At 45.4% G+C, this 27,658-nt stretch overlaps 1 protein-coding gene across 1 annotated transcript in view; it reads left to right on the forward strand.

Annotated features, from left to right (window-relative positions):
- Nucleotides 1–1,357: 1,357 nt before the first annotated feature.
- VSTM2L (V-set and transmembrane domain containing 2 like) overlaps nucleotides 1,358–27,658 on the forward strand; it is a 311,087-nt gene continuing 284,786 nt past the window's right edge. Inside the window, exon 1 of the mRNA XM_069243734.1 lies at nucleotides 1,358–1,678. Coding sequence (XP_069099835.1) covers nucleotides 1,561–1,678 — 118 coding nt within the window. The 5' untranslated portion in view covers nucleotides 1,358–1,560. The remainder of the gene's footprint in view (nucleotides 1,679–27,658) is intronic.

Here is a 27,658-nt window from a genome sequence, read left to right on the forward strand (position 1 = left end):
AATGGCGACCATCGGTGACGACCGTACAAAGGCAATATCAAAGGTATGCACATATGCAGCACTAATGAAAGCATATGTGTCGGCCGCCACGTTGGCTCTTCTGTAATGCCTGGCGAGCTCACGCCCGTGCGTTCTATGGGAAACTGCTGTGCTGTTCTGACTAAGCTTTCGGTACCCCCATGCCTCTATCAGGAGGCGAGGGAGTGGCAGGGGTGGGGGGTTTGGAGGTGCGCCAGAGAGCAGTTCCCATAAAAGGCCTCGTCAGACGCTACTCCAGGAGGTTTTCATGTGCTCGTCCTCTCGCTGCACAGGGAGCCCAAGAGCGCCCACGTGAGAACGTAGGAATTTGTCATCCCTTTATTGATAGGGAAAATGTAGACAAATATTGAATTCCTTAACGATAATAAATGGCAGCGTAAAAAGGCATCACGCGCCTTGCTGTTTCGTTCTTCGATTCTCCTTCGTCGGGGCCGATCATAAAGCAGAGCAGGTAAAGGCACCGGCTGCTGTGCAAAGGTGTAACCACTCAGAGACCGCATGTTCGAATCCCAGGACTGATGCTTTAAGTGGCCATGTAGTCACTGACATAGAGTACCTGTATTTTTTTATTATTTGAAAGGGATAACACCAGAACATCACAGCAAGGATGCAGTGCTTTTAATGGGAGAGGACCGGCACGTTTCAGTGGCATTGCGGTACTCTGTGCTATTGAGTGTCAGCACTTTTATATTTCCATTTCAAGCACTGCCTAGAACTACAACTCAGGTGGGTGGTGCGACTGTAGTATAAATGTCCGTTTATATGTCGCATATTACTTGACTAAGTCATGTGACAGCAGCTCACGGGGTTACTGCACCTTCTGCACAAGCCTGTGTGTAAACCGCAGGACATATGGTTGAGTCCTGACGTAACCCTGAAGGGCGAGAAAGAGACTATGGCCAGAAAACGAAGTCAACGGCGCTCTACATCTGGGTCGAGAATACTTACTGAGGTTTGTAGCTTGCAAACACCTGGGCAGACAGGTACATAAGCTCTGGTGTGGATACAAATAAAGTAGAATCATACTACAACAAACACGTCAGAGGAGACTTGCCAACGGGGAGATAGTAGTTGTGGGTAGAGAAAAATTTGAATTGGGTAACATCAGCACCTGATATTATATTTATAATTACAAAATTGCCAGTCTTCCATACTACGGGGACACCCCCTCGCTTCACATTCATGCACACACAAAAAACGCGCCAGCTGCAAAGTTGTCATTATGGTTTTAAAAATGGATAGTGGTGGAAAACTTTGAAGATAAATCACTCAGTCAGATCCCTCCGCCTAGTTGGGGTTGTGTGACGCTTCACTGGCAGGCAGAGGAATGCTTCCGCGGATGGTAAAGAGTGCAGCAGCGGCAGCAGCGGTGTGGGAGCTCGAGTGAGCGGCTCGTGGCAGCTCCTGGCAGGCAGGTCTCAGCCGCAGGCTGCTCTGGGGACCCCCGGCTCTCGTTCCACCTCCCCCCGCACTCACTCCTCTGCTGCCTGATGTGAGACAGCTCAAACACCTGGGAGCAAGATGGGAGCCTTCGGAGTGACGCTGGGGGTCTTACACTACCTGGGACTTTACATCCAGCTGAGTGTCTCCTCCAGGCAAGGCGGACACCCACAGTGGGACAACCAGATCTCGGCCAATGGTGAGTGCAGCCCGACCGGAGCGGGTCATTCCCGAGCAGAGGGTCGCTTGGGGCTCACTGGGTCTGCAGCAGAATGGGGTGGGAGGGACTGGCGATTCCTTGCTATCAGTTGAGGTCTGAGAGGTTGGGGATCCTGCCAGTGGGCGCCCAGGGGACACGCAGGGGATGAGTGCGGATGGGTGGGGGGACTGGATGGGGCCGAGACATACTGCGGGGCTAGGATGTGGGGAAGGGGCTTGGGTGACCTGTTGGCAGTTAGGGCCTGGGGGCTGACGGGTTGGCCATCCCATCAATGAACATGTGGTGAATTGTCCATCTGAGGCCAGGGGGCTGGCTGGGGTTGGGTGCGGCCAGGGGCAGACTGGGGTGGGAATGGTGGGGCGGGCAGGGGTAGGATGTGGAGCGGGGGCTTGGCTTCAGCCCTGGCTGTCAGTTGGGGATTGGACTGAGAGGAGGGGTCCGGCTTCGGCCATGGGACGTGAGGGGATGGGTGCCGGCTAGGCATGATGTGTGGAGGGGGGTTGGGTTGGCCAAAGAGGTCCCTGCAGAGGAAGGGGGCAAGTGAGCGGTCATTGGTGGTGGGGGAAGCTGTCGGCGGCGCTGCCGCAGAAGCCTCTGTGTAGGGGTGCCTTGAGGTGATAGTACACAGAGGTGTATACCCCGAGAAAGAGGCTTCATCCGTCCATCCCCGGACCTTCACTATAGTAACTATCTCCTTTCCCGTCTTCCACCTTCCGTACCCTCCCCTTTCCTTTTCCTTGAATCTATCGCTCATGACGCGCTCTCCTGCTAGCCGTTCCAGTCACCACTACACCAGCTGCCCCGTACAGCCGCTTACGTGTTCATCCTTCCCTACACCATCCCTCTGTCGCCCCAAATCATCTTCTCCGTGCTGTGCCCACACTTCTACACACATTCCCCCTTGAAGGCACAGCTTAACTCCATCCATTACTTCGAAACCCCCTCCTTCTATTTACTCCTTCTTCCAGTCCCCGTCCATCACTCTACCCCTTATTGTATCTTCATCCCTCACTCCTTCCAATCCTCCTTGTGCCCTCATCCCTCACGCCATTCACTCCTTCTTGCACTTTCCTCCCTCATTCCATCCACTTCACCTTCTACCTCCATATCTCACTCTCCACTTCAGTATGTAGTCTCATCGCTCTCCACCCACTCCTCCTTTCATCATCCTCACCACCCTCACCTTCATGTGCCCCCAGCGCGCCCTCCTACAAGCCATGCACAGTCACCCTTCACCCCATCCACTCCTTGTGCCCTTACCCTTCAGTCCATGCTCTCCTCTCTTCCAGCTGAACACCCAGCATTCCCTGCCTTGGCCCCTTCGTCATCCTTTGCACACAGTATTCATTCGCCGTGCTTTCTATTCATCCATCTATTCAGCCGCTCTCTCTGATCCCTCGTCTGGTCAATTTCCTTCCCTTCTACTCATCCATTTAATCTATCCATCCATCCATCCATCTTCATCATGCCAGAACACCATTTCCCACCGCGCTCCATCCATCCTCTTCTCGACCCTTTCCTCCAGGCAGCCGCTCACCACAGTCTCCAGCCTGCCTTCCGCCTAGACTCCCTACTCTCCACCTTCTCAGTTCTCATTTATCATTCTCACCCGCTTTCCCAATTCCCTCCTCTGTTCCCTCCACCTTCCACGCTTCCCTGTATCCCTCGTTCTTCTAACCCTGGCATCATCATCCCCTTCGCCAGCCGACCACCCCCCCACACCCCCACTCCCCCACCCTCCAGATCTCGTTATCCATCTCACCCACAAATTCACTCTAGTACGTCTCCCACCCAGCCTCGCCCCCCGCATCCGCCTTCAGCCTCATCCCTGGGTCCAGATTACACCTTCCTCCATCACCCTCTTCACCCCACTGCACCTGCTGTCCCACTCCCCGGCCAGCTTTCTCCACCCAGTCCTTTCATCCGCCCACTCCCCGTGCTTCCATCACCGCCAGCATCCACCCGAGCCGCCTTGCGCTCTCTCCTTTCCGAGAATGCTTCTCTCATCTCTCCTGTTCTACCTCCTCCCACCTCCATCTGCACCTCAGTCTCCACCCTCTCCTTCTCTATGTCCCACTCCTCCAACCGCTACCCATTGCACACTCTCTCACCAAAGACCACGAGGCCTTACAAATGGGGTACCCAATCATACCATGACGTGACATGACATAACTCAGCATAGCGTGACATAACATACCATGATACCGCAAAACACGACATACATGACACGACACAACCTAACACCGCATAGCATGACATGAGGATATAACTCTGCTGATACTTGGGTTTTGAATCTTCGGTGTAAGAAAAACTCAGTTGTCTTCTTCACCCCCCTCTTTGTGGCCCCAGGGTGAGGGGTCCTTGGCGGTAGGGGGCCCGCAGCGCCACCCCCAAAACACCAGGGGCCCCCAGAAGCATAAGTTTGCTACTACTTGTTTTCAGGCGCTGCCTCAGCACAGGCGTCAGTCTAGCAGCGGGGTACCTCTTACAGCAGGGGTGGGGGTTGTGAGTGCCCCCCCCGCCCCCATCCACGGGCACGTGCCTTTTAAACTAACGCAGACCCCGCAGAGAGCCCCGCGTCCTGGGACTGAGGTCACTGAGCGTCGCTGAGCACCCAGCAATGATGAATGCCTCGCTCCCCCTCTCCTGACTTCAAACGCACTCCCCACCCTCCCCCTTCTTGGGGCCCATTTGTTGTTCGGGGACTCCCTCGCTCGAGCTCCCTTTTCTCTCCCGCCGACGCCGTGACTGTATTCCGTCGATGCCCTTTTATTAGTGTGATTATATCGTTTCCCATTTTCAGCTCTTTTTTCTCCGTTCCCTTCTTAACTTTTCGCTTATCGTCTTTTGCCGTCTCTCTCCCTTCTCTTCCAGTTCCCTTTTCCTTTCGCGGCTGTCTCAGGCGCAGCATTGTTCCTTCTCTCCCTTCTTTTTCTGTAACTTTCCCTCTGCTGCTTCCACTCCTTACAATTCACCTTTTTCACTTCCAGCTTTCTCATCTTTTCACCGTTATCCTCCTTCTCTCCCCACCTTTATCATCCTTTCACTTTCCCTCACACTTACCTTTCTCATGTTTCCTCTACTCTTCGTGATGTTACGTTAAATCCCCACTTTCCCGCCTCTGTGCCCCTCTTGTGCCCCGTCCCTTCCACACTAATCTCTCGGCATTCACCTAATCTCTTCTCTCACCGTCTCTGTTCCTCGCTTTCGACTTTCTTTCCCTCTCTTTTGCATTACCCTTTCACTCACTTCCCCTTCTCCTTTTATCGTCATTTTCCCATTGTCCCTTTCTTTTATTACTATATCCTCATCCTACACTTTTTCTCCATGTTCATATTTCTCTGTCATATTTTACTGACTTCAACCTCTTCTTTTCTTTTTGGTATTCGCTTTTCCACACTTTCTCGTTCCTTTCATTCACTTTTCCTTTCGTCTTCTTCTTATTTTCTAATGTATTCATCTCTCTCTCCCTCCGTTTCTCCCTCCACATCTTCACCCCCCACTTTATTATCGCTGAGCTTTCTGATATTTTCTTACGGCACCTTTCCTCCTTTTCTCATTTTGTGACCCTTTTCAGTCTTCCTTCCCTTTTTCAGATCTCGCTTCTTCCTCCTGTTCTCGACATCTTTCCTTATTTCCACCACTCTTTCTTGGTTTCTCGGTTTTCACCCTTGCCTTACTTCCTTTCCTTTATATTTTTCAATTGTATTCCCCTCTTTCACGTCTTGAATTCACACCTACCCTTCTTGTCATTTATCATTTTGTTCAGCTTTCTTTCTCTTTTTTTTCTGTCTCTACCTCTCTTCATTACCTTTAGCCACTTGTCTTTATAGTCATTCTTTTCCGTGCTTCACCTTTCTCACTCTTTTGCGGTAAGAAATGAATCTACCCATGGTGCTTAGCCGCCCTAGCTCTGAATTCATGTTTCTACCCTTCTACCAAACTCCCCTCCTACTTCCATCCCCCTTGCCCACTGCCTTTCTCTGCCCAGTCCCAACCTGTCCTCCGGTCCACCCCATATGTTTACTGATACCCCAATCCATCCCTCCTTCTGCATTTCCTGCCTCGGTCTCTACCAATTCTCCCCCGTTCTTCCCTTCTAGTCCACGGTCTTTCTTCCTCCCCTCGCTCGTACATCTTCTTCACTGCCTCTCTCTGCCCAGCCTCCGTTCCTGACCTCCCTAGGTTTCCTTCCCTTCTCACGCCCCATCCATGAGCCCCAGCTCGCATCCACGATGCCCCCTGCGACAGTGATGGATAGGTCCCTTGCACTTGAGTTTGTGCCAGCCACCTCAGAGAGAAAAAATGCGTGCCCTTTGCTTGGCTGGAGTTCATTGCGGAGAGGCCCTTGCAACCTAGGGGCAGGCAGGATCCACTCTTCACCCTTCTAAGCCTCTCTTTAAAGCACATCAGAGCTCTGTGGTGGTGTCCAGTACACCTTCTCCCGTCACCTGGCGTCTCTGAGGTCAGATCTCAATGTTCAATGGCCTTAGGCCGAATTGTGGCCCCTTGTGCTGGGTCGAGGGGCCCCGTAAGTAAGGAAGCTGATCCAAGCCCTTTATATTTAACTTTCCATCTAGAGACAGGCCGCGGTGCTACTCGTTGCCGGTCACTCTGATAGCTCCTAAAGGCGGGACTGTGCACCGAGCGCCTTATTTTTCACGTGGATAGTGAAATCAAGCTCCGGCGAGTGGCCGCTCAGTATTAATCAAGCGAACCCTCGACGACCATGCAAGAAGCAGACGGGGAGCAAGCAGTCAGTCACCCAGTGCCCGGGGGCAGCGAGTGACTGACTGAGTGACGGGCTGATAACATGTGGAAAGCGCGCTGTACTGGGCAGCGGGTGTCGAGCGGGGTTACATGGTTTGCAGCGGTGCAATTTGCACTGACATTTTCATGTTCCGTTTATTATATCCTGCACCGCATTCTTCCCACGCATTTGGACTGAAAACCGACGCAAACACAGATGTGTCTGCACAGGTCACTCCGGTTTTGACTAAACCCCTGAGTGCAAAATTGCACATGTGCGGGAGTAGCACATGTGCAGTCTAAGCACTCGGCCTAAGATTTCTCCACTGAAATTAAAGTAATCCATCCCCTGATGCACATCCTACCACTCAGCCAGTCAGTACATGTTTGTAAGCCAGCCCTTGCTGCTGTTCAGCTGTCAGGTCAGGCTCATACATGCCGCGAACAAAAGCACGCTTGTCAAGGGCTTTTCTGAATGTCAGAAGCTTTGGGCCATATTTATACTCCGTTTGCGCCGAAATTGCGTCGTTTTTTTTGACGCAATTTCGACGCAAAACTAACGCCAACTAACGCCATATTTATACTATGGCGTTAGAGGCGAATAGCGCCAAAGTTCCCGGAATGTGCGTCATTTTTTAGCGTGAACCCCTTCCTTGCGTTAATGATATGCAAGGGAGGCGTTCCCGTCTAAAAAATGACTCCCAGGCCTTTACGTGGTATTTATACTCCCGGGCAAAAGAGACGCCCGGGAGTTGGCGTGGCTAAAAACGGCGCATTTGCGCCACTTTTTAACGCCTGCTCAGGGCAGGCGTTAAGGGGCCTGTGGGCTCAAAGGCCCATATTTATACTTTTTGACGCTAAACTGCGCTAACGCAGTTTAGCGTCAAAAAGTTTTGCGCCGTCTAACGCCATTCTGAAGCGCCATGCGGGCGCCGTATTTATGGAATGGCGTTAGACGGCGCAATCAGACCGGCGCTGCCTGGTTTGCGTGGGAAGAAACCACGTAGACCAGACAGCGCCGGCGTAGGGGGAAAATGGCGCATGGGCGTCTTAAAATGGGGCAAGTCAGGTTACGTCGAAAAAATCGTCTTAACCCGACTTGCGCCATTTTTTAACGACGCCCATCCCCCATCAACATGACTCCTATCATTGTAAAGATAGGAGTCATGCCCCCTTGCCCAATGGCCATGCCCAGGGGACTTCTGTCCCCTGGGCATGGTCATTGGGCATAGTGGCATGTAGGGGGGCACAAATAAGGCCCCCCTATGCCACCAAAATAAAATATAAAAAATAAAAAATAAAACTTACCTGAACTTACCTGAATGTCCCTGGGGTGGGTCCCTCCATCCTTGGGGGTCCTCCTGGGGTGGGCAAGGGTGGCAGGGGGGGTCCCTGGGGGCATGGGAGGGCACCTGTGGGCTCATTTTGAGCCCACAGGCCCCTTAACGCCTGCCCTGAGCAGGCGTTAAAAAGTGGCGCAAATGCGCCGTTTTTAGCCACGCCAACTCCCGGGCGTCTCTTTTGCCCGGGAGTATAAATACCACGTAAAGGCCTGGGAGTCATTTTTTAGACGGGAACGCCTCCCTTGCATATCATTAACGCAAGGAAGGGGTTCACGCTAAAAAATGACGCACATTCCGGGAACTTTGGCGCTATTCGCCTCTAACGCCATAGTATAAATATGGCGTTAGTTGGCGTTAGTTTTGCGTCGAAATTGCGTCAAAAAAAACGACGCAATTTCGGCGCAAACGGAGTATAAATATGGCCCAAAATGAGCCCACAGGTGCCCTCCCATGCCCCCAGGGACCCCCCCTGCCACCCTTGCCCACCCCAGGAGGACCCCCAAGGATGGAGGGACCCACCCCAGGGACATTCAGGTAAGTTCAGGTAAGTTTTATTTTTTATTTTTTATATTTTATTTTGGTGGCATAGGGGGGCCTTATTTGTGCCCCCCTACATGCCACTATGCCCAATGACGATGCCCAGGGGACAGAAGTCCCCTGGGCATGGCCATTGGGCAAGGGGGCATGACTCCTATCTTTACAATGATAGGAGTCATGTTGATGGGGGATGGGCGTCGTTAAAAAATGGCGCAAGTCGGGTTAAGACGATTTTTTCGACGTAACCTGACTTGCCCCATTTTAAGACGCCCATGCGCCATTTTCCCCCTACGCCGGCGCTGTCTGGTCTACGTGGTTTCTTCCCACGCAAACCAGGCAGCGCCGGTCTGATTGCGCCGTCTAACGCCATTCCATAAATACGGCGCCCGCATGGCGCTTCAGAATGGCGTTAGACGGCGCAAAACTTTTTGACGCTAAACTGCGTTAGCGCAGTTTAGCGTCAAAAAGTATAAATATGGGCCTTTGTTTGTTTCATGGTCAGCTACTGAAACATACGCAAAGCATCGGTGTTTTGATCAAAACAAGTCTTCCCTTTTTCCTTCGCAGCGGTGTGAGGGCGACTGAGAGGCCTTGTCAAACTGCTCAGGGCAGCACAAGCGCTTACATTTGAGACAGTCATGATTTGTGATATAAGCTATGACGCTTAAATGTCCTTGTGCAGTTATGGAGAACCAGCGGACAGCTGGAATGCCAATAAAGGTGTCAACCCAGGATAGCAACACTGCAGCAGAGTCCTCTCCAGATGCATCATGGTAGATGTAGTGCATAAACTACTGTTCGCACACATTTTTCATTGCATTTGCTGATAAATTCAAGTGCTGCATGTTGCATAAAGTGCGTATCACACTTTTGGTGCTCACCAGAAGTTAGTAGCCTCTGTGGATGTCATGCTCTTTCGTTTCCATAGTCTAATACCCGAAGCATAGCTGCAAAGTTTTCCAGATCCATGTGCAATGTATTGCTGAGTCCAAGCTTTTTTTTCTCTGAATTCTGGGACTTTTAGTCCTGTCTTATAATAGAATAAACAAGACTACAAGTCCCAGAATACACAGAAAAAAAAAAACGTGCTTGAGAAGCGCATCACACATGGACCTGAGAAACTTGGCAGGGCTTCTTAAGTTGCTTATTTGAAGACCTCAGGCTTATAGAGGCTTTACAGGCTCCCCCAGTGGGGAGGAGAACACATCAGATTTCCGCAGTTGGGCCACAAACTGATGAATGTCAAGCCCACAGCAGTTCTCTCTGGTGCGTCTTGGTAGTTGTAGTGTATCGAAGTATTTTTATCAGTATTTCCATAGTATTCACTGATAAGTACAGCCTCTGCTGAACAACCCTTCACAGATATTTCATGTTCTTTGTTACTCGTCAGAAATTAGCAGTTTCTGACGAGACGCGTGACTTGGTTCTGTAGTTTGTTTTTGTGGTCAAATTCCAAACAGCACCTTGAAAGCAGGCCATTGCCTTAGATAACCTTTCTATCTTCTCCAGGGGAGAGGAGTGCACCTCGTGTTTGAACAGGTGGGTGGCACACTGATTGACAAGCCTGCCACACACTTTCCCAAATGCCTCCTAGATGATGTGCGGAGCAGTTCAATGGGGTACGCTGGCATTTAGAGAGCCAGAGCGCTCTAGGGAGTAGGGGATATCAGCTGCCTTAAGAATATCCACCCCTTGTCTAAAGGAACCAGTCGGAGTACTTCAGCACGGACAACCTGAAGTATGTAATAAAACAATATCGATACTGTTTCTAGTTCTCATTCAGAGGGTCCACTAAGTCAAGAAAAACTCCAGAAGCTGGAGTCCATGTAGAGGTATTCTTTATTTCAAATTTCATTCTTGATCATAAAACAAGAGGGCAGTCAATGCGTTTCTCTCCCACATCAAAGACCTTCTTCAGGGCTATAAACCAAAGTACAAAATCGAATCACAAAGTTAAAACATCTGTATATACAAGTAAAATCGCAAGGAGGACACAACATCACAGTCTCTGTCTAACCTGCAGTATCTAACATACCAACCCAATTGGACGGTGATGAGGGCGGCATCATAACCAGAACACTAACATGTTTAACATGCATAGTCTTATGCTGAAAGTAATTTATATATCTAGTTAAACAATCATGAAATGTGAACACATAACAGTATCCATATTGTTTTTGTTGTCTCTCCTTTCTTTATTGTATCCAGTAATATTTGTGGATTTTGGACAACTGATCAATGCAGGTGAACAATATGTGCAGTATAATTTAAAACTGTTTGGATTGTGCGGTCGATTAAGCCTCAATTGTCCTCTCCGGGTGACAGTGAAGTAGCTAATGTTAATACATTCAGCCATATGCATCACAAAAAAAACTTTATAGCCTATTTCAAAGTACAAGTACATTTTCCTAATGGTTTGAGCCATGTCACGGCCTGTGAAAGCCAACATTTGATGATCAGTGTAAAATAATTTTTTTCTAGAATAGTTGTAGCACTTCATATTTTTTCATCATTACCCTTGTCTTACACCAATTTTGGGAGACGTGCAAACAACATTCAAGGGAATAAATCTTAGCCAGATTGCACAGTGGGTGGGAAAGCCTGAGCATAGTCAACATACAAGCAGAAGCCAAAGTGAAAGAAGCAGATGCAGTGCAAGCAAGTCAAGACATAATGGTTAAAAAATATTGGGTACATCAGTGAGCTACAATGGATCCAGAGGTAACAGTGGGACTAGGTAAAAATGGTGATATTTTTCAGAATCAAAGTAACTCAACCATTGTAACACCTGGTTTAAGATGCCTACTGCTGAATGAGGTTACAGAGGCAGCATAAGGTGAAGCGTTCTATCAAAATTGAGGAAGACTAGTTTTCTGAGGTTCCTTCTCCATTCTCTCCAGTAGGCGGTCCCTTATTACTGCTTTCAAGGGTTACAACTCCAGTGTCATTGACAGCCCCTCTAATATCAAACTGTGCACGCGATTCCATGTATTGGATTGTCAGAGCTGTGTTCCATTTCTAGCTAAGATACATGTCTAGTGTTTATGCTTCACACATGCAAGCACGGATGCGTCCCCAACTTCATAATAGTCAAGATTAGCTGCCACTGTTACCTAGATCTCTGATTTCCACTGATAAGGATTTCTCTGCCAGTGGTTCCTTTAGATGTCCCACTAATTGGGATGGGGCCTTTGGGACCTCTTGGATGATATCTATTGAATTCGCACTCAGATCCTCTACAGCAAGAATTCACTGTTTATAATCTTGAATGTAGCTCCAACCTCTAAAATTTTAACATCTGGCCCACAGGAATGTCAGAAGTTTTGGCATCTGGGGTCAACAAACTCAAGCGGGGCCACGCAGGGCAGGGATTTGTGTCACATTTAAAAAATAATCTGCAGGGAAAGAGAAAACACAGCAGATCAAATGTGTGGCGCTGTGTAGTGGCAGAAGCCAGGTTGGCTGCCTCTCATCAATAAACCGGACTGACTTGCTGTAAAATCTAGAAATAAAGGTAGAAGCACAAGTGTATTCAACTAGATTATTCGATAACTCCAAGTCCCAAATGGACTCACTGCTATCCCAGCCAGACCCCTCAAAGGACACAAGTACTTATTCTAGCTCAATTGAACTCTTACAATCCCAAGTAGACAACTCATTGTCTTAAATCCCGTATTAGAGCACTATTCCGTTTCTGCAGTCTCATGTAGACCACCTAGAGGTCTCTAAGCGCTATTCCTTTTCTATTCAACAAATAATGATGCCACCTCGCCAACACAATGGCTCTAAGCCTTCTTCTAGCTCTAATCAAGTAGGTACTATCCTAACTGGACCACCCAATGACTTTAAGCTCCTTTTCTAGCTCTATTGAAATTGCCACAATCCTAATTGATGGATCATCCGATGGCCCTAAAAGCCCCTTTTCAAGCTCTATTGAGCTCACTGTAATGCAAGCTATGTCACCGAAGGGCTACACGCCCCTATTAAAGGTCGATTAAAATTGCATCAATCCCAGCTTGACCACTGGATGGACCCACACCAGTACTTTAGGTCTATTGCACTTGCTCCTATCCCAGCAAGCCCACTCAAAGGCCCAAAGACCCTGTTCTATTTATATCTACTGAACTCTCTACAATCTCAAATATACCACTCAAATGCCCTAAGCCCTTATTCTAGCTATGTTGACTTCACTACTATCCTAGTTACAATACTCAGTGGTTCCAGGCCACTGTTCTAGCTCTAGTAAACTTGCTATGATCCCAACTAGACCACTCGAAGAACTCTAAGTCAGTAGCATACTGTCTTTAATCCATACTGTGGCCAACACCCCAAAATCCACAATGCTCAATTAGGAGTGTGCATTAATCACATCCAAGCCTCACTCCTTTGCAGGGTGGGAACTGTCAAGTTCCCAAGCAGCGTACCTGAGCACATGAGTATTTCCCGTATGTTGGCACATGTGCTGTGTAAGGTTTGCAACTCAAGAGTATGCATTGTCTCTTTGGAGATTGCACCTTTACGCGGGTGACGCAGGCTGCACCATTAACATTCTTGAAGCACTGAGGACATTCCTATCGAGGTGAGAATCTGAATTAGAAAAGATCGTTTTAGACTGTGCTGGCTGTTAAGTTGGTCGACATTTGGCAGAGAGGTGATGGCACAGGAGTCCAGTTTATTGCACACTGGGCCATGAAGCGAGAGGTTCACTTGTAGAGTATTGTAAATTTCAAAACATCTTTCGTATTTGAGCAGGTTCCTCCATGTGGAGATAGTCTTTGCCAAAACGTGGTCACTAATAATACACACAATTTACTTTGTGTGCGAAATACATAGGTACATGCATTAGTAGTTAATACGTGTTTTAATACTGGGAATTAAGAATATTGTGCTTTTAAGAGGCATTGCTTGTAAATCTCTCTTGTGCTTACAGATAAAAAGGTGGTGTTATATTAAAAATCCGTAGCAGAAAGTTAACTTCTCTATCAACCATGCATTAAAAAAAGAATCACAATTGTAAGACTATCTTACAAAATTCCAACCCTAAAAACCTCTTGAAATGTACATTTTCCCAAACTCTAAGACATCATGTCTTCGGGGTGAGTGCATTCTTTTTTTATATTTAAATACACCCATTTGACATAAACGGGTGGCTACCCCACGTCACTATTTTAATCTAAATATCTTGTGTGGTACAAACATATTACCCTTTAGAAACCTATTCCCCAGAAACTTGTATGTCTTTCAACAAAGTAGATTATTAAATCAAAACCTCAGAGTTAATGAAAATGCTAAATGTATTCAAATAAATATGCTCAGTTGTATATTTGAGGGTTGAAGGTAGTGACTCTAAATTTAAGGGTATTCTTTTTTTTCTGATGACAGTTTTAAACATTTCAATATATGGTGAGTTCATAATGGATAACCTCATGTGTTGGTATTCTAATGCAAGGCCGTCTAATGTAGTTACATGTGTTCAGGATGCATGCCTAAGATTCAGGATATCCACAAAGAACTTATTCATACTTTGAGTCTAAATGAGAATTTTTGACAATGCGGAAGTTGTGTTACAAATCTATTATGGATCCAGCCAGCCTGGACCAATGTTGCAGTTCTGTCCAACATCATTGAAGGTTCCATGTGTCATGATAAAGTACAAGACTGAATTTAGCAATGATAGCACATATTGCTAGGACTTTGAGCTATATTGTAGAATCATAATACATGTCCAGTTGTGAATTATTTCTCATGCAAGCAGATAAATCAAGGAATTTTGTTTCACATTAGCCTAATGGTGGCAATAATATGCTTTATAGTGTTTTAGTTTAGAATCATTTTAATGGTATTGCAATGATGTTTTATCTTTAGAACATTTGAAAGAACATTTTGGAGTGTTTGAGTTGTAAAATATTTGTAAATGCTACATTCAATGGTTTTAACGTAACACGCTTGATTTGGATATTTTAAACAACAGGGAATATGAAATAAAATACACAAATCATGTACTGTTTTGACTGCAGTGTGAACATGTAGCATTATTTGAACCTCTTCAGAATGAAAAGTCTCCTCATGGCAAAGGTTTGTGTTGACGGAAATTAGGATCCCTGTCCGGAGATTCCTCTGCCACATATTTCTCTCTACCCTTTCTGGGCAAGTTTGATTTAGGGAAAAGCGTCATTCAATGAAAGCAAACATTGCTTGATGACCCTGAGGCCCTGTTTCTTTACTAAAAATATTTGAAATTGATGTATTTTAATGTATTCATGAAACTGAAATATTGGCACGTCTTTTCAAGAACCACCTTTGGCTCCAATGTTGTTCACTGCTGCCTGCCTCCTTGAAGAGCGTGGGGGCAGATGGTAGATTCCTTGAGAAAATCCCATCTTAATGTTTGTATCCACCACCAGGTAATGTTGCTTACCCGGATGTATGCGTATGTAATATTTCAAGAGGCATTTTTGGGTGCCTTCTACTGCCGAAGACCTGATTGAAAACCGAAATCCAAAGAGTCCTCTTGTTCTAAATATAATTTCCTTTCATGGGATTAGGGGGGGGGGGCAGTGGCGGGATTAGTGCAACAGGTGCAGCGGGATTTTGCCATAGGTGCAAGGCGCTCATCTAACACCAATTATGGTTCTCTTTTGCTATACAATCAGAGGACAGTGAACCCCTGACATTGCTTGCATTAGCTCCTTTGTACTGAAGGGTAGACTGGAAAGTGGCTGGATTGTAGTCTATATTGCCAGGTGGGGTTTCTCACTGGATCGTACCTTTTTTAATATAAAGTGAATATCTTCCATAAAACCATAATCTGAATTTTAAGGACACTTGAGCACTTTGCAAACTCTAATCCATATGTTGTAAGGTTTTAAAACACAATACAAGATTAAAGTCATTCCGTCAATGAATTCATATTTTAAGAATTCCATTGTTGGAGTTATCTTTATTCTAAAATATTCATATGTCCTCTATTTTATCTTGTGGCTTTCTAGGGAACAAGTCCATACAATACTTTTGTCTGACTGTTGTGCTTTTTCATCGTCTGGCAGAAGTTTGTTGTTAAGACGTCAAAGTTTCTTTTTTAAACTATTCACATTTTTGGCCTTCCTTCAAGTTATTTTCCTTAAGGCTTCTTTTTTTACTGATGAACTGAAATTAAAGTTATATTGGAAGTGTTGACAGGAGAGTGAACCTGGAAATGCTGTAAAGTACACCTGTACTCGTGCCTTTGTGAAAATCCCAGGAATATTTATCTCGTAAAGTGAGTGTGATCTATCACTCTTCCTGTATGTAAAGTAGTGTGGACTTGCGTAGTAACATACAAGCACTGCCTTGTAGACAGATTTATCTACTAGGCATTGAATACATTTGTTAGACCTCAGTTAAAGACCCTGTGTAGACTTTGGTCTCCGTTTAATCTTCACAAGGACATCTCCTGGCCCAGTCTGGAACTGCAGCCTGGCCTCCTCGTGTATTTTCATGTGTAATGTTCGAACTTCCATGACATTGTTGTCGAGATCACATGCAAAATCACCAGCGATGTCAAGGGCAGTGGACGTGGCTTATGTTGCTTATCATATTAATCCAATTACAATGGTTTGGAGCATAACCATAAAGAATCCCTCAACGTGAACGCTTTCCAGGGGATTTCTGAGGTTTTTGTTTTTATAAAAGAGGTGTTACTTTCTGTCCTAAATAAAGTATTCATGGCGCCCCATACCACAGATCTTTCCCTTTATTTTTCAGCTCTATAATGCCAAAGTAGAAGGCTGCAGTCATCAAATTCAATGCTAGTATCATAATGCAGCCTTACTCATTTGAGAAATTATTGCTTCCTGCCTCACATATTCCATTTTACAGTCAGGTTACTAAGAAACATTACGGGGCCACGTGGACTATTTAATTACCTAGCATATCACATCACACATTTAACTCCTTGTGTTATGGTTCTTGCTAAATACTGTTGCTCTTAAGTTTCATTTACAACAAAATAGCATGGCATCAACCACGTTGGCTTATCCTCTGAGAGTAATAACCTCTTGTGAGTTATGACCTCTCTCTCAAAATGCATTATTGATAGGGAATAACATGTTTTATATATCCCACCCAGATATTAAGAGACAGAATTTCATTTATGAGCATCCTTCAGACAACCTTCCAATATCGCACAGTACTCCTCTTCAACAATGGTCAGTACCTCCAGCTATTTCAGGTGCACGCACTAATCCAGGAAATGAACCTGGTGCTATGATGCTATGTGAGCCTAGACGGTGGTAGCCACCTCCTGATGGCCCTCTTTGATCACCATTGCAGGCAATGTAAGAGCCACCTCGTAGAAGGTTCTTTGTGAAGAGGCATTGAAACATATCACAAATTCACTTCACAAAGTGCTCACAGAAATTTGCAGCTGTGGCCAGGATTGAGATCTGTAGAGTAAGTGATGAAAGGCTCTTAACACAGTCTCAGTTCATGTCTCAGTTCTTGTTCAGTGCATAGGCTTTGATATCCCTTCACATCCAACACCTGTCTCCTCAGAGGTTAACTCAGTGGGCTCTAAAGGGATTTTCTGAGTAGACATGAGTTAGGGGTGGCAGTTGTTATTCTGGCCTTGCTCTTTCTACCCCTTAACCTTGCTGTGCCTGTTAAAGGACCTACAAGGTATTGAGAGGAAACGAAATACACCATCAATTTAATAAAAGTGTTTCTTTTATGGAGTTTTTGCTTGCCACTTTCTTCACCCTTCAGAGGCCAACAGAAGCCTGATGATGAAGGGCACATTGTAGGGCATGGGACAACTCAGTGATGTCATCATGTTCATAAGGTTTATGATGTCACGTCTGCTGCTCGAGGTATTTTAATGAATTGACAGTCACAATTTTGGTGCTACTGTTTGGTGAGGTATTAATTAAAATATTGATATGCTTGTTTGTGATGTATTGCCTGTTTATTCACAGTCCTTAATATAAATAGCGGACTACCAGGGACATTGTATATGCATTGATATTGCCATGTAATTCCAAGTGTTTTTCTTCATAATGCACAGAGGAAGCCCTCATCTAGGAAAAGTTGTTTGAGTTCCCTATCTGCTTTCTGGCAGCTACTGAGAACATTTGGTGTGCACATTCTTCAATAAAAAATAAAACATCTTACATTTTGGAAACCGGGGAATAAATATCTTGTTAAAAAACTGGATTTCTTCTTTAATGTTTTCTCATCATTCTGTATCATACTGATGTATAAACTATGTGTAGTGCCCTATTTTGGTTTTAGGTTTACGTTTTATTATATTGCAAAAAAAACTATTTATAATTCTTTTGACACGTGATGGTGTGTATTAAATGACGTAATGGCCTACCCAATCGTGTGTATGCTTTATCTTTGTGATCACGTGACCTCTACATGCTGGTTGTGTTTGATGCGTTCAACTGTATCTGTGTCTGGCTGGTGCAAGGTACGCTTATATGATTTAACAAGATCCATTTCATGTAAACCGGTCAGGCATCAATACATTTTCCACCTTAAAAACGTCCGTTTTTCTACATTAGTGCAGAGGGATTCTGAGAATTGAATGTGTCTCTCATTATCTTGCTATGCTTCTGACCTTACTTTTGCTGCCCTTGTTTTTGGTAGTACTTCTGCTCCGCTTGTGCCAGGCAACCTGCTGCTAAGTGGGCCTTCTGAAGAGCAGGTCATCCCCGCTGGCAGAAAGAGACTTGCTGCCTTTTCTGAAGGTCAGCCACTGGTCTCAGTTTGATCAGCGTCGTTTTGATAGGCACAGTTGATTTTCCGAAGAACTAGCAAAGGGGTTATCAAAGGGAAAAGAGTGGAGAGAACACACCAGGGGAAAATTAATCTTCTGGACATCCAACTCTAAGGGGAAACAACAGAGACAACAATTATATTATGCACCTCGAAATGAGCAAGTTGAATTCCTAGGGACTCCGATTTCCTTCCTTACTAGTCATAGAAATGGAAAAAATCCTCCTGAGCTAGACATTACTTACATGGATCCTCTCCGAAAGAAATGCCCACTGTCTCCCAGTCTTCAATGACAGGAATCGCTTCATGTGTACCGATCAATGGACAATGGCTTCAGGGCTGCCAATAATGTGGTTGCGCTTGCTAAAAGGCTGGCACAGTCATTATAAGAGAGAACTATTGAGCCGATGTTTAACTTTATTAATGGTTTCCTCAGCCACACTATATTTTTTGTCGACTGTCACAAATGGCTATTTTAAGGTTTCGCCTGTGACAGCACATGAGCACCCTCACTTGCAAGAGCTATAGAATGCAAAGAAGGGCTGGAAGCCCTCCCATTGCTTAATGTTCATTATCTTCATTGTCATTCTTACTTGCTGCCTTCTAATTGGCCAGTGTATGCTGGCTTCACTTTCCTCTTCTTTCAGCTGGAGCATGGAGCAAGTACTGATTGCTTCAGCTTGATTGCTGTCTTTCCTCTGATCGTGCTGTGATTTAGGTAATGCGTCTATTTTTTCTTCTCCCATGTTTGTTGAACCTTTTGTCATTTGTAGCTATGTTTTACTCTTCCACATACACTTCAAAAAGCGCTTTTCTCATTTGAAAAGGATGGTGGTGACAACAGATGTTATCTGCTTTTATTTTGATAACAGATGTTATCACCTTCACAATGTATGGACATGGGGTAGTTTCTTTCCTTATGTAAAAGGTTTTGTTTTGCCAAATACCTCATATATATATATGTATTTATATATATATATAACGCTCATTGGGAGATTAACTGATTTGATCAGAATCACAGGGGAGTTGTTCCGAGGCCTAACAAGCATTGGCAAAGTCAATAGGTTTCACCTTTGAGGCTATTGGCACCGCAATTGCCTGGCATTCATACTGTACAACATGGGCATTGCCAACTTTGGCAACAATTTGTAGTCATGCTGTATAGCAGTGCGGCTGCTGTGCATCACGGATAAAAAATAATAAAATGGTCTATGATACCTCCAGTGTTAATGCACTTTTTTTTTTTAAAAAAAAGGTAATTAACCCTGATTGCCTCATAGCTCTCTTTTAATGAGTTGTAGCCACACTGCAAAGCATCTGCTCAGCTATAGCCTTGGCTATAAAACATTGCCAAAACCAATAGCTCTTATGGGTGAGACCTATTGGCATTTCCAATGCTTGTTGACATTTAGAGTTGGTAGACATTTCTTAATAACAAATTATTTGTTGTTTATGACTGGTCTCTTCATAGAGGTTTGCCATATCAATTGAGATCTCTCCTCACTGGGCACACAAAGTGATATTTCCCCCTCAATGAGAAAATGAAAAGTATTTGTCCTACATTCTGGACAAGGTCCAGTGATCGAAGTGAGCGGGATCGGATGGTCACGGCATGCACATACTTTTCTGATTTATGAGAAACCTTTCCCTTCTTGTAAACAGACAACTGTCCTGGGACAGTTAATTCCTATATTTCAAAGGCTTCAGCTGAAGCGTCATTCACTGAGTCTCCTGTGCTGTAAAACCGAAGCCGGCAGGCAGCTAAACCTTTCTGCCAGGGTGCTTGCTTCCCTAAAAGAAATGTAAATGTGTGCAATGAGTCACAGGTGGGGGGCCGCATCGATTCCTCCAACCAAATAGCCAAATAGTTCACACTGGTTTCCTTTATGAGCCTCTCCTTGGAGGAGCTACTTAATGTTCACAGTAAACAAAACAGACTGAAACCTTCCTGCAGTAGAGAATATAACAATTATCAGGCCGTATTTATTCACAACCATATGAACACGACATAAAAAACATCATCATATTTACAGTATTTCCTTTCATCCTTAAATTTCCATATATATTTACAATATGCATATCAAATAGTTTAGGTTCTTTAAAAAGGAGTCATGGTTGTCCACCCATCAGTCACCTGTGGCATCGTCTGTAAATTGGGGGCCGTGTTCCCCCTCCAAAACCAATTATGCTTCACAAGGTGAGACTCACCTGCTCCCTCAAGATAGAGGTGGCGCGGGCCAGCACGAAAACTCTCCCCCAATCCAACCATGGCAGAGCCAACCCTAAGCAAGGGATCCCCCCTGGCACCCGATGGGGATGATACTGGGCAACCGGGACATACCTTGGTCCCCTGGCGCAGTCTCATCCCCCCAAATTCAAAAATTCCAGGGCCATGTAATGGAGTACCGTGGGGGGAGCTATGGACATTCGCAGTAGCGGTCATCCCAAGCTCCTTTCCTACACCCACAGCACCGCTACCCTGGCTTGAGCCAAAAAGCTTCTGATACCGTCTTGAGTTCGCCTGCACTAGTATTCTTGATGCCAAGGTTATCCACCTGCTTTGTGCCCAAACATGACTCCTTCCCTCCTAAGGTCTTCCTACACCTGCTATTCTTTGGGGATGGGTGGGCGGGAAAGAATTCCTCCAGTCCTCTGGAGGTGTGTGTTGATGGTCAGGGGCAGCCCAGGGTCAAGAAAACCACCTGACCCTTGAGGGACTTGAATCCCCCTTTTAAACAAGTTTGGGCTGCCCCTGCCGGTCACCTAGGAGCCCCCATCACACCCCCCTCAGCCAATCGGCTCTTCCCTCGGGGTGAGCGCAATTTTTTTAATTTGCGCGGCGGCCACTGTTGGGCCGGGGACCGAAACCTGCCTGGTCCGTCCCGCACCTGTCCTGGGGGCGCGCTATGCCTTGGTGCCGCCCCCTGCCCAATCTGCAAATGTATAGAGTAATCTGCAAATCTAAAGAATACTTGGAAGCCAGTAGTGGCTTTAATTGATAGAATCACTCAAAGCTTTGGGTGACAAAGATTTTTTTTTTGAGTGGTAGTGCAAAGCATTAACAACTGAGGTGTGAAGTGTATGTTTTTAATTGAAATTCTGACCCTAAAGAAGTGGTGAAGGTCAAATTATGTCAAAAATACATTCAGTCTGGGTATTTCCAAAATCTATATTTTGGAAGCACCATTTTATCTTAAACCTTTTTGTGCATTTTGTCTAGCTGTGTTGTGCAGTCTATATTATACTGCCTGTAATGCAAGTTTAAAAGAATGACTTACATATTCACCCAGGCTCTAACCTCCTATCACTAAAAATACACAAGTCACTATTCTCCACTGCACCAACCAAGATTCTGTGGTCCTCCGGTTACACACAGAACTCTGCAGCGCTTTTACTAATTGATGTTTCATAATGTGCTATAGTGCAATTCCTAGAGAGTAACAACTTTTTAGGGTCGAGCCTGCGTTGCATGCGCTCGCGCATGCATATCGCAGCGAGACGCTTTAGTGTTTTGAAAAGGGCTCGGAGCCCTGTTGACGTCACGTCTGTGTTTTTCATTGGTTTGTGTGCTTGCCTATTAAAATCTGCTTGCTTTCATTAGTCTAAGGCATGCATAGGTCGTGCCTTTTCCGGTGGCTAGCCCTCCTCGAGCGCATCGACCAAGTACAGAAAACATGCGAGGCTCGCTGTTTTCTGTCCGGCTCGTGGACTACTTTTTCTCTAATTTACTAGCGTGATTTTGCTTGGCAGAAATCGAGCGCTTTACATAGTTAATTGCACTTTTTCAGGTTACGTGCATAAATGCACTTTAGCCGATATGTGAAAAGTCGGGTTATGAGTTTACAACGCTATCAGCTCTAACATGAGCAAACGCGAGACCCATTGCATTGCAAATGCTTGTTTAAATTTATTTTTCATTTAGGCTGCGTGTTATTTTATATGTAGCTACCTGATGGCGAAAGACTAAAACAACGTACAGAATATATTTTTTTTTAACCACGCTTTTGACCCGTCCCCATGCTCACTGACCCCACCCCTTTGCAGCATTACAGTTCCCATACTTTTTTTAATGCACTTTGACCACTGACAAGGTCAAATATTTCATGCCATGTCCAAAGTGTAAAATCGAAAAGAAACAAATAGAAGGGCAAAGGCCATTCCTTTTTAAATTGGTGGTATTTCATTTGCTTCATTCATACAAAACGCTTCTGAGGTAGTCCCAAAGCACAGATGAGCACACAGAACACACACAAACATAGTAGAGTAGAAGTATAGAGTGAGTGAAAAACAACAAGCCACAACCAATCACTCTATGAATTCACATCCCTCAGGGACTAACATAGTCTTTAGTTACCACCTGGAAAAAAAATACCTTACCGCTATAGGCACAGGGAAGCTACACAGTTTACAATCAACAATAACAAGGGCAATAGTATAGAAATAATTATTTGTCTGAAACTCCACTCCTATGTTTAAGAAAAAAGCTTTTCGCAGATCTTATATTTCTGCTTTTCAAAAACTAAGGGGCATATTTATACTCCGTTTGGGCCGAATTTGCGTCGTTTTTTTCGACGCAAATTCGACGTAAAACTAACTCCATATTTATACTTTGGCGTTAGACGCGTCTAGCGCCAAAGTTCATGGAGTTAGCGTCATTTTTTTGCGTGAACACCTTCCTTGCGTTAATGATATGCAAGGTAGGCGTTCCCGTCTTAAAAAATGACTGCGATGCATATGCGTCGTATTTATACTCCCGGGCAAAAATGACGCCCGGGAGTGGGCGGGACTAAAAAACCCGCATTTGCGCCGGATTTTAGCGCCTGGGTCAGGGCAGGCGTTAAGGGACCTGTGGGCTCAGAATGAGCCCAGAGGTGCCCTCCCAAGCCCCCAGGGACACCCCCTGCCACCCTTGCCCACCCCAGGAGGACACCCAAGGATGGAGGGACCCACCCCAGGGACATTAAGGTAAGTCCAGGTAAGTATTTTATTTTATTTTTGTGGCATAGGGGGGCCTGATTTGTGCCCCCCTACATGCCACTATGCCCAATGACCATGCCCAGGGGACATAAGTCCCCTGGGCATGGCCATTGGGCAAGGGGGCATGACTCCTGTCTTTGCAAAGACAGGAGTCATTTCAATGGGGGATGGGCGTCGTAAAAAAATGGCGCAAATCGGGTTGTGGCGAATTTTTTGCCTCAGCCTGACTTGCACCATTTCTGGACGCCCATACGCCATTTTCCCCCTACGCCGGCGCTGCCTGGTGTACGTAGTTTTTTTTAATGCACACCAGACAGCGCCGGCGGCTAACGCCGGCTAACGTCATTCAATAAATACGGTGCCCGCATGGCGCTTCAGAATGGCGTTAGCCGGCGCTATTTTATTGACGCAAAACTGCGTTGGCGCAGTTTTGCGTCAAAAAGTATAAATATGGCCCTAAATGTGATGTAATGTGCTTCACCAAGGAAGAGAGGAGGAGGGCTTCATCCTGCATTCAAAATGGTGGAACAATTGGAGTTGAACGGAGAAGCATAGGAAAATGAAACTCATGCCAAGGACGTGAGGTCAGATAGTGGTGGTGAAGATGCTGAGATGTCTGTGAGAAGGAAAGACAGAGAGGAAGTTACGAGAGGAAACACATCAATGTTAGGTCGATGGTTGGATGAGCGGGTTTTGTAGGGCCTGGTGCCTGTTAGATGTGGAGGTGGACAGGAAGTTAGTGATGAGAAGAATCAGATGCTTTTGAGGGGGAACGGAACAAGAGATGCTCGTGTAGCAAGAGGTCAGAGGAAAAGAGAAAATGAAATCTCCAATGATCTGCAGATCACACGTTTGAATACTAACAAGTGTGACTCAAACATTCATCTTCTGAGGTCTGGCACCTGAACACTGACAATAGTCACAGGGATTTGTGCCCAGGTAGCAGGATTCTTTTTTAGCATTTTAGGCACAGGATTGTCCCAAAGGCGTTAGCGCACTTTACATTTTCAGGGGATGCAAAGATTAAGCGATTGCCCAGAATCACAGGCTACTGAGCCGAGTCTGGGATTTAACCCTGATTCCCCTAGTATCGAAGTTGGCAGCTCTAGCCCCTTGGTCACCTCCTATGATTGTAATGGTAATATAGAGCCTCTACTACCCCTGACGAGGCGTTGAAGCGCTTTGCAGTGATTAAAAGGGCATGCTACTGCAGAACCCAGGATAGGGGGTAAAAAATTAGGAGATCAATAAAAGTTATTTTTTTTTTGTTTCCTTGTGGATTAGATACGGTAAGTATGTTAAGTTTGTGTTCTTGAGCGCTCATACTTTTACTGTATTGTTTTGAAAACAATAGATTTGTTGAAGTGGTTATTAAAGGGAGATCTCGGGTGTTTTGGGGAATGGTGGACATGTTCACATGTTAGTTGGGTAAATTCAGTAAAGGAAGGAAGAGTATAGAAAGTATGTTTGTGAGTCCATAGCAGTCAGAAACGTTTGGGATGAGTCAGCGCGAGTAAAGGTACAGGCATGGTTGAAAGGGAAATATACATGCTTTTATGTCTGTTTGCTCATGTAAGGTCACTGTTAACCTCCTACAAGTTGCACCAGACAAACAAAGCAATACTCCTAGGGGAGCCCTGAAGGAAGAATGCGCATAGAATGATGTCTGAGCATGTGGGTACCAATTATAGAGGGGGCCACAGGAATGGGCAGAAGCAGTCACATTGGACATGGAACCTGGGAAAAGGGTGTCAGAGGGAGAGGGGCATATAAGTAACACTATAACTGGAGGCATTAGTGCTAAGGAGCATGGCACATGATGGGCTTTGGAGACTGGCAAGCTACCGGTCAGCATGGATATTGAAAGATTTTGCTCTAGGCATTAGAAATTAGAACCTTTCCTCACTCCCTAAGGCTTGACAGTGTTGTCTGATAACAGACTCAGACAACGTTAATTTCAAGTTCTATTGTGTTACCAAAAGCTGCAAACCAGCAAGTAATAGAAATTAGGAGGGTCCTTTAGACTGCTTGTTAGGTCTTCAAAGTTGGGATTTAAAAGGGGACACGAATGAGAGTACACAATGTGTGATAGTACATGCAGAGTCCAAACTGGCAAACATGGGAGAAGGTGTGTCCCAAAAAGAGAACAATAGGAGATCACTGTGGATAGGGTATTCAGTTTGGGCACTGCACACTTGGGCCCATATTTATACTTTTTTAGCGCCGTATTTGCGCCGCTTTTTTGATGCAAAAACGGCACAAACTTGCAAAATACTGTTGTATTTTGTAAGTTTGTGCCATTTTAGCGTCAAAAAGCGGCACAAATGTGGCGCTAAAAAAGTATAAATATGGGCCTTGGTGTACATGTGAGATTAGGGGATGGGATGGATGCATTGATCGTCAAGGAGGAAAAGAATATAAATATGTCACAGGGCGCATCAGCCCTGGGGGAAAGAGGTGGATGAGGATGGATTAGGAAGACTCCTGAGTGTGGGGGTTAGAAAAAAAGGGAGGAACCAAGCAAGTAATTTTAGAGATGGTGACATTAGAGGCCTGGATACCACAAATGAGGTCTGGTTAGGTCGACAACCAAATGGTGTACCAGAGATGGAGCTCTAGAAAATGGGGCATGAGAGATATGGTACTGAACGGAATGCAAGGGATGAGGGGCCTGGGGAAGGGTGCCCAGGTCATGGTGAGTTCACCATGGATGACACACTAAACAAGTTGGCACAAAAAAGCAGATAGTTACATGGTACACCAGAGAATTCTGACAGGATGAAGGTATGACATGTTCAAGGGACCTGTCTCTTATTTACCTGTTTCCATTCTAGCCTACTGGTTCGGTTTGTAGAGGGAGCAAAGGCATGAGAGACTGTGGGCATCAGAGACTGGGCCTATTAGGCAACACCAGATTATAGGTACCACAGGTCTCACAGCTCGATGGTAATGGTGCTGTCAGAGGAGGGGCAGAGATGATTTGATATGGACAGGAGTCTAACAGAGATTAGCACCATAGGACGAGGTACCAATAGTTTCACTACTACAGGGCGTGCAGAATTATTAGGCAAGTTGTATTTTTGAGGATTAATTTTATTATTGAACAACAACCATGTTCTCAATGAACCCAAAAAACTCATTAATATCAAAGCTGAACTTTTTGGAAGTAGTTTTTAGTTTGTTTTTAGTTTTAGCTATGTTAGGGGGATATCTGTGTGTGCAGGTGACTATTACTGTGCATAATTATTAGGCAACTTAACAAAAAAAAATATATACCCATTTCAATTATTTATTATTACCAGTGAAACCAATATAACATCTCAACATTCACAAATATACATTTCTGACATTCAAAAACAAAACAAAAACAAATCAGTGACCAATATAGCCACCTTTCTTTGCAAGGACACTCAAAAGCCTGCCATCCATGGATTCTGTCAGTGTTTTGATCTGTTCACCATCAACATTGCGTGCAGCAGCAACCACAGCCTCCCAGACACTGTTCAGAGAGGTGTACTGTTTTCCCTCCTTGTAAATCTCACATTTGATGATGGACCACAGGTTCTCAATGGGGTTCAGATCAGGTGAACAAGGAGGCCATGTCATTAGATTTCCTTCTTTTATACCCTTTCTTGCCAGCCACGCTGTGCAGTACTTGGACGCGTGTGATGGAGCATTGTCCTGCATGAAAATCATGTTTTTCTTGAAGGATGCAGACTTCTTCCTGTACCACTGCTTGAAGAAGGTGTCTTCCAGGAACTGGCAGTAGGACTGGGAGTTGAGCTTGACTCCATCCTCAACCCGAAAAGGCCCCACAAGCTCATCTTTGATGATACCAGCCCAAACCAGTACTCCACCTCCACCTTGCTGGCGTCTGAGTCGGACTGGAGCTTTCTGCCCTTTACCAATCCAGCCACGTGCCCATCCATCTGGCCCATCAAGACTCACTCTCATTTCATCAGTCCATAAAACCTTAGGAAAATCAGTCTTGAGATATTTCTTGGCCCAGTCTTGACGTTTCAGCTTGTGTGTCTTGTTCAGTGGTGGTCGTCTTTCAGCCTTTCTTACCTTGGCCATGTCTCTGAGTATTGCACACCTTGTGCTTTTGGGCACTCCAGTGATGTTGCAGCTCTGAAATATGGCCAAACTGGTGGCAAGTGGCATCGTGGCAGCTGCACGCTTGACTTTTCTCAGTTCATGGGCAGTTAATTTGCGCCTTGGTTTTTCCACACGCTTCTTGCGACCCTGTTGACTATTTTGAATGAAACGCTTGATTGTTCGATGATCACGCTTCAGAAGCTTTGCAATTTTAAGAGTGCTGCATCCCTCTGCAAGATATCTCACTATTTTTGACTTTTCTGAGCCTGTCAAGTCCTTCTTTTGACCCATTTTGCCAAAGGAAAGGAAGTTGCCTAATAATTATGCACACCTGATATAGGGTGTTGATGTCATTAGACCACACCCCTTCTCATTACAGAGATGCACATCACCTAATATGCTTAATTGGTAGTAGGCTTTCGAGCCTATACAGCTTGGAGTAAGACAACATGCATAAAGAGGATGATGTGGTCAAAATACTCATTTGCCTAATAATTCT

This window comes from Pleurodeles waltl, chromosome 7 (assembly GCF_031143425.1).
Source record: "Pleurodeles waltl isolate 20211129_DDA chromosome 7, aPleWal1.hap1.20221129, whole genome shotgun sequence".
Lineage (NCBI taxonomy): Eukaryota > Metazoa > Chordata > Amphibia > Caudata > Salamandridae > Pleurodeles > Pleurodeles waltl.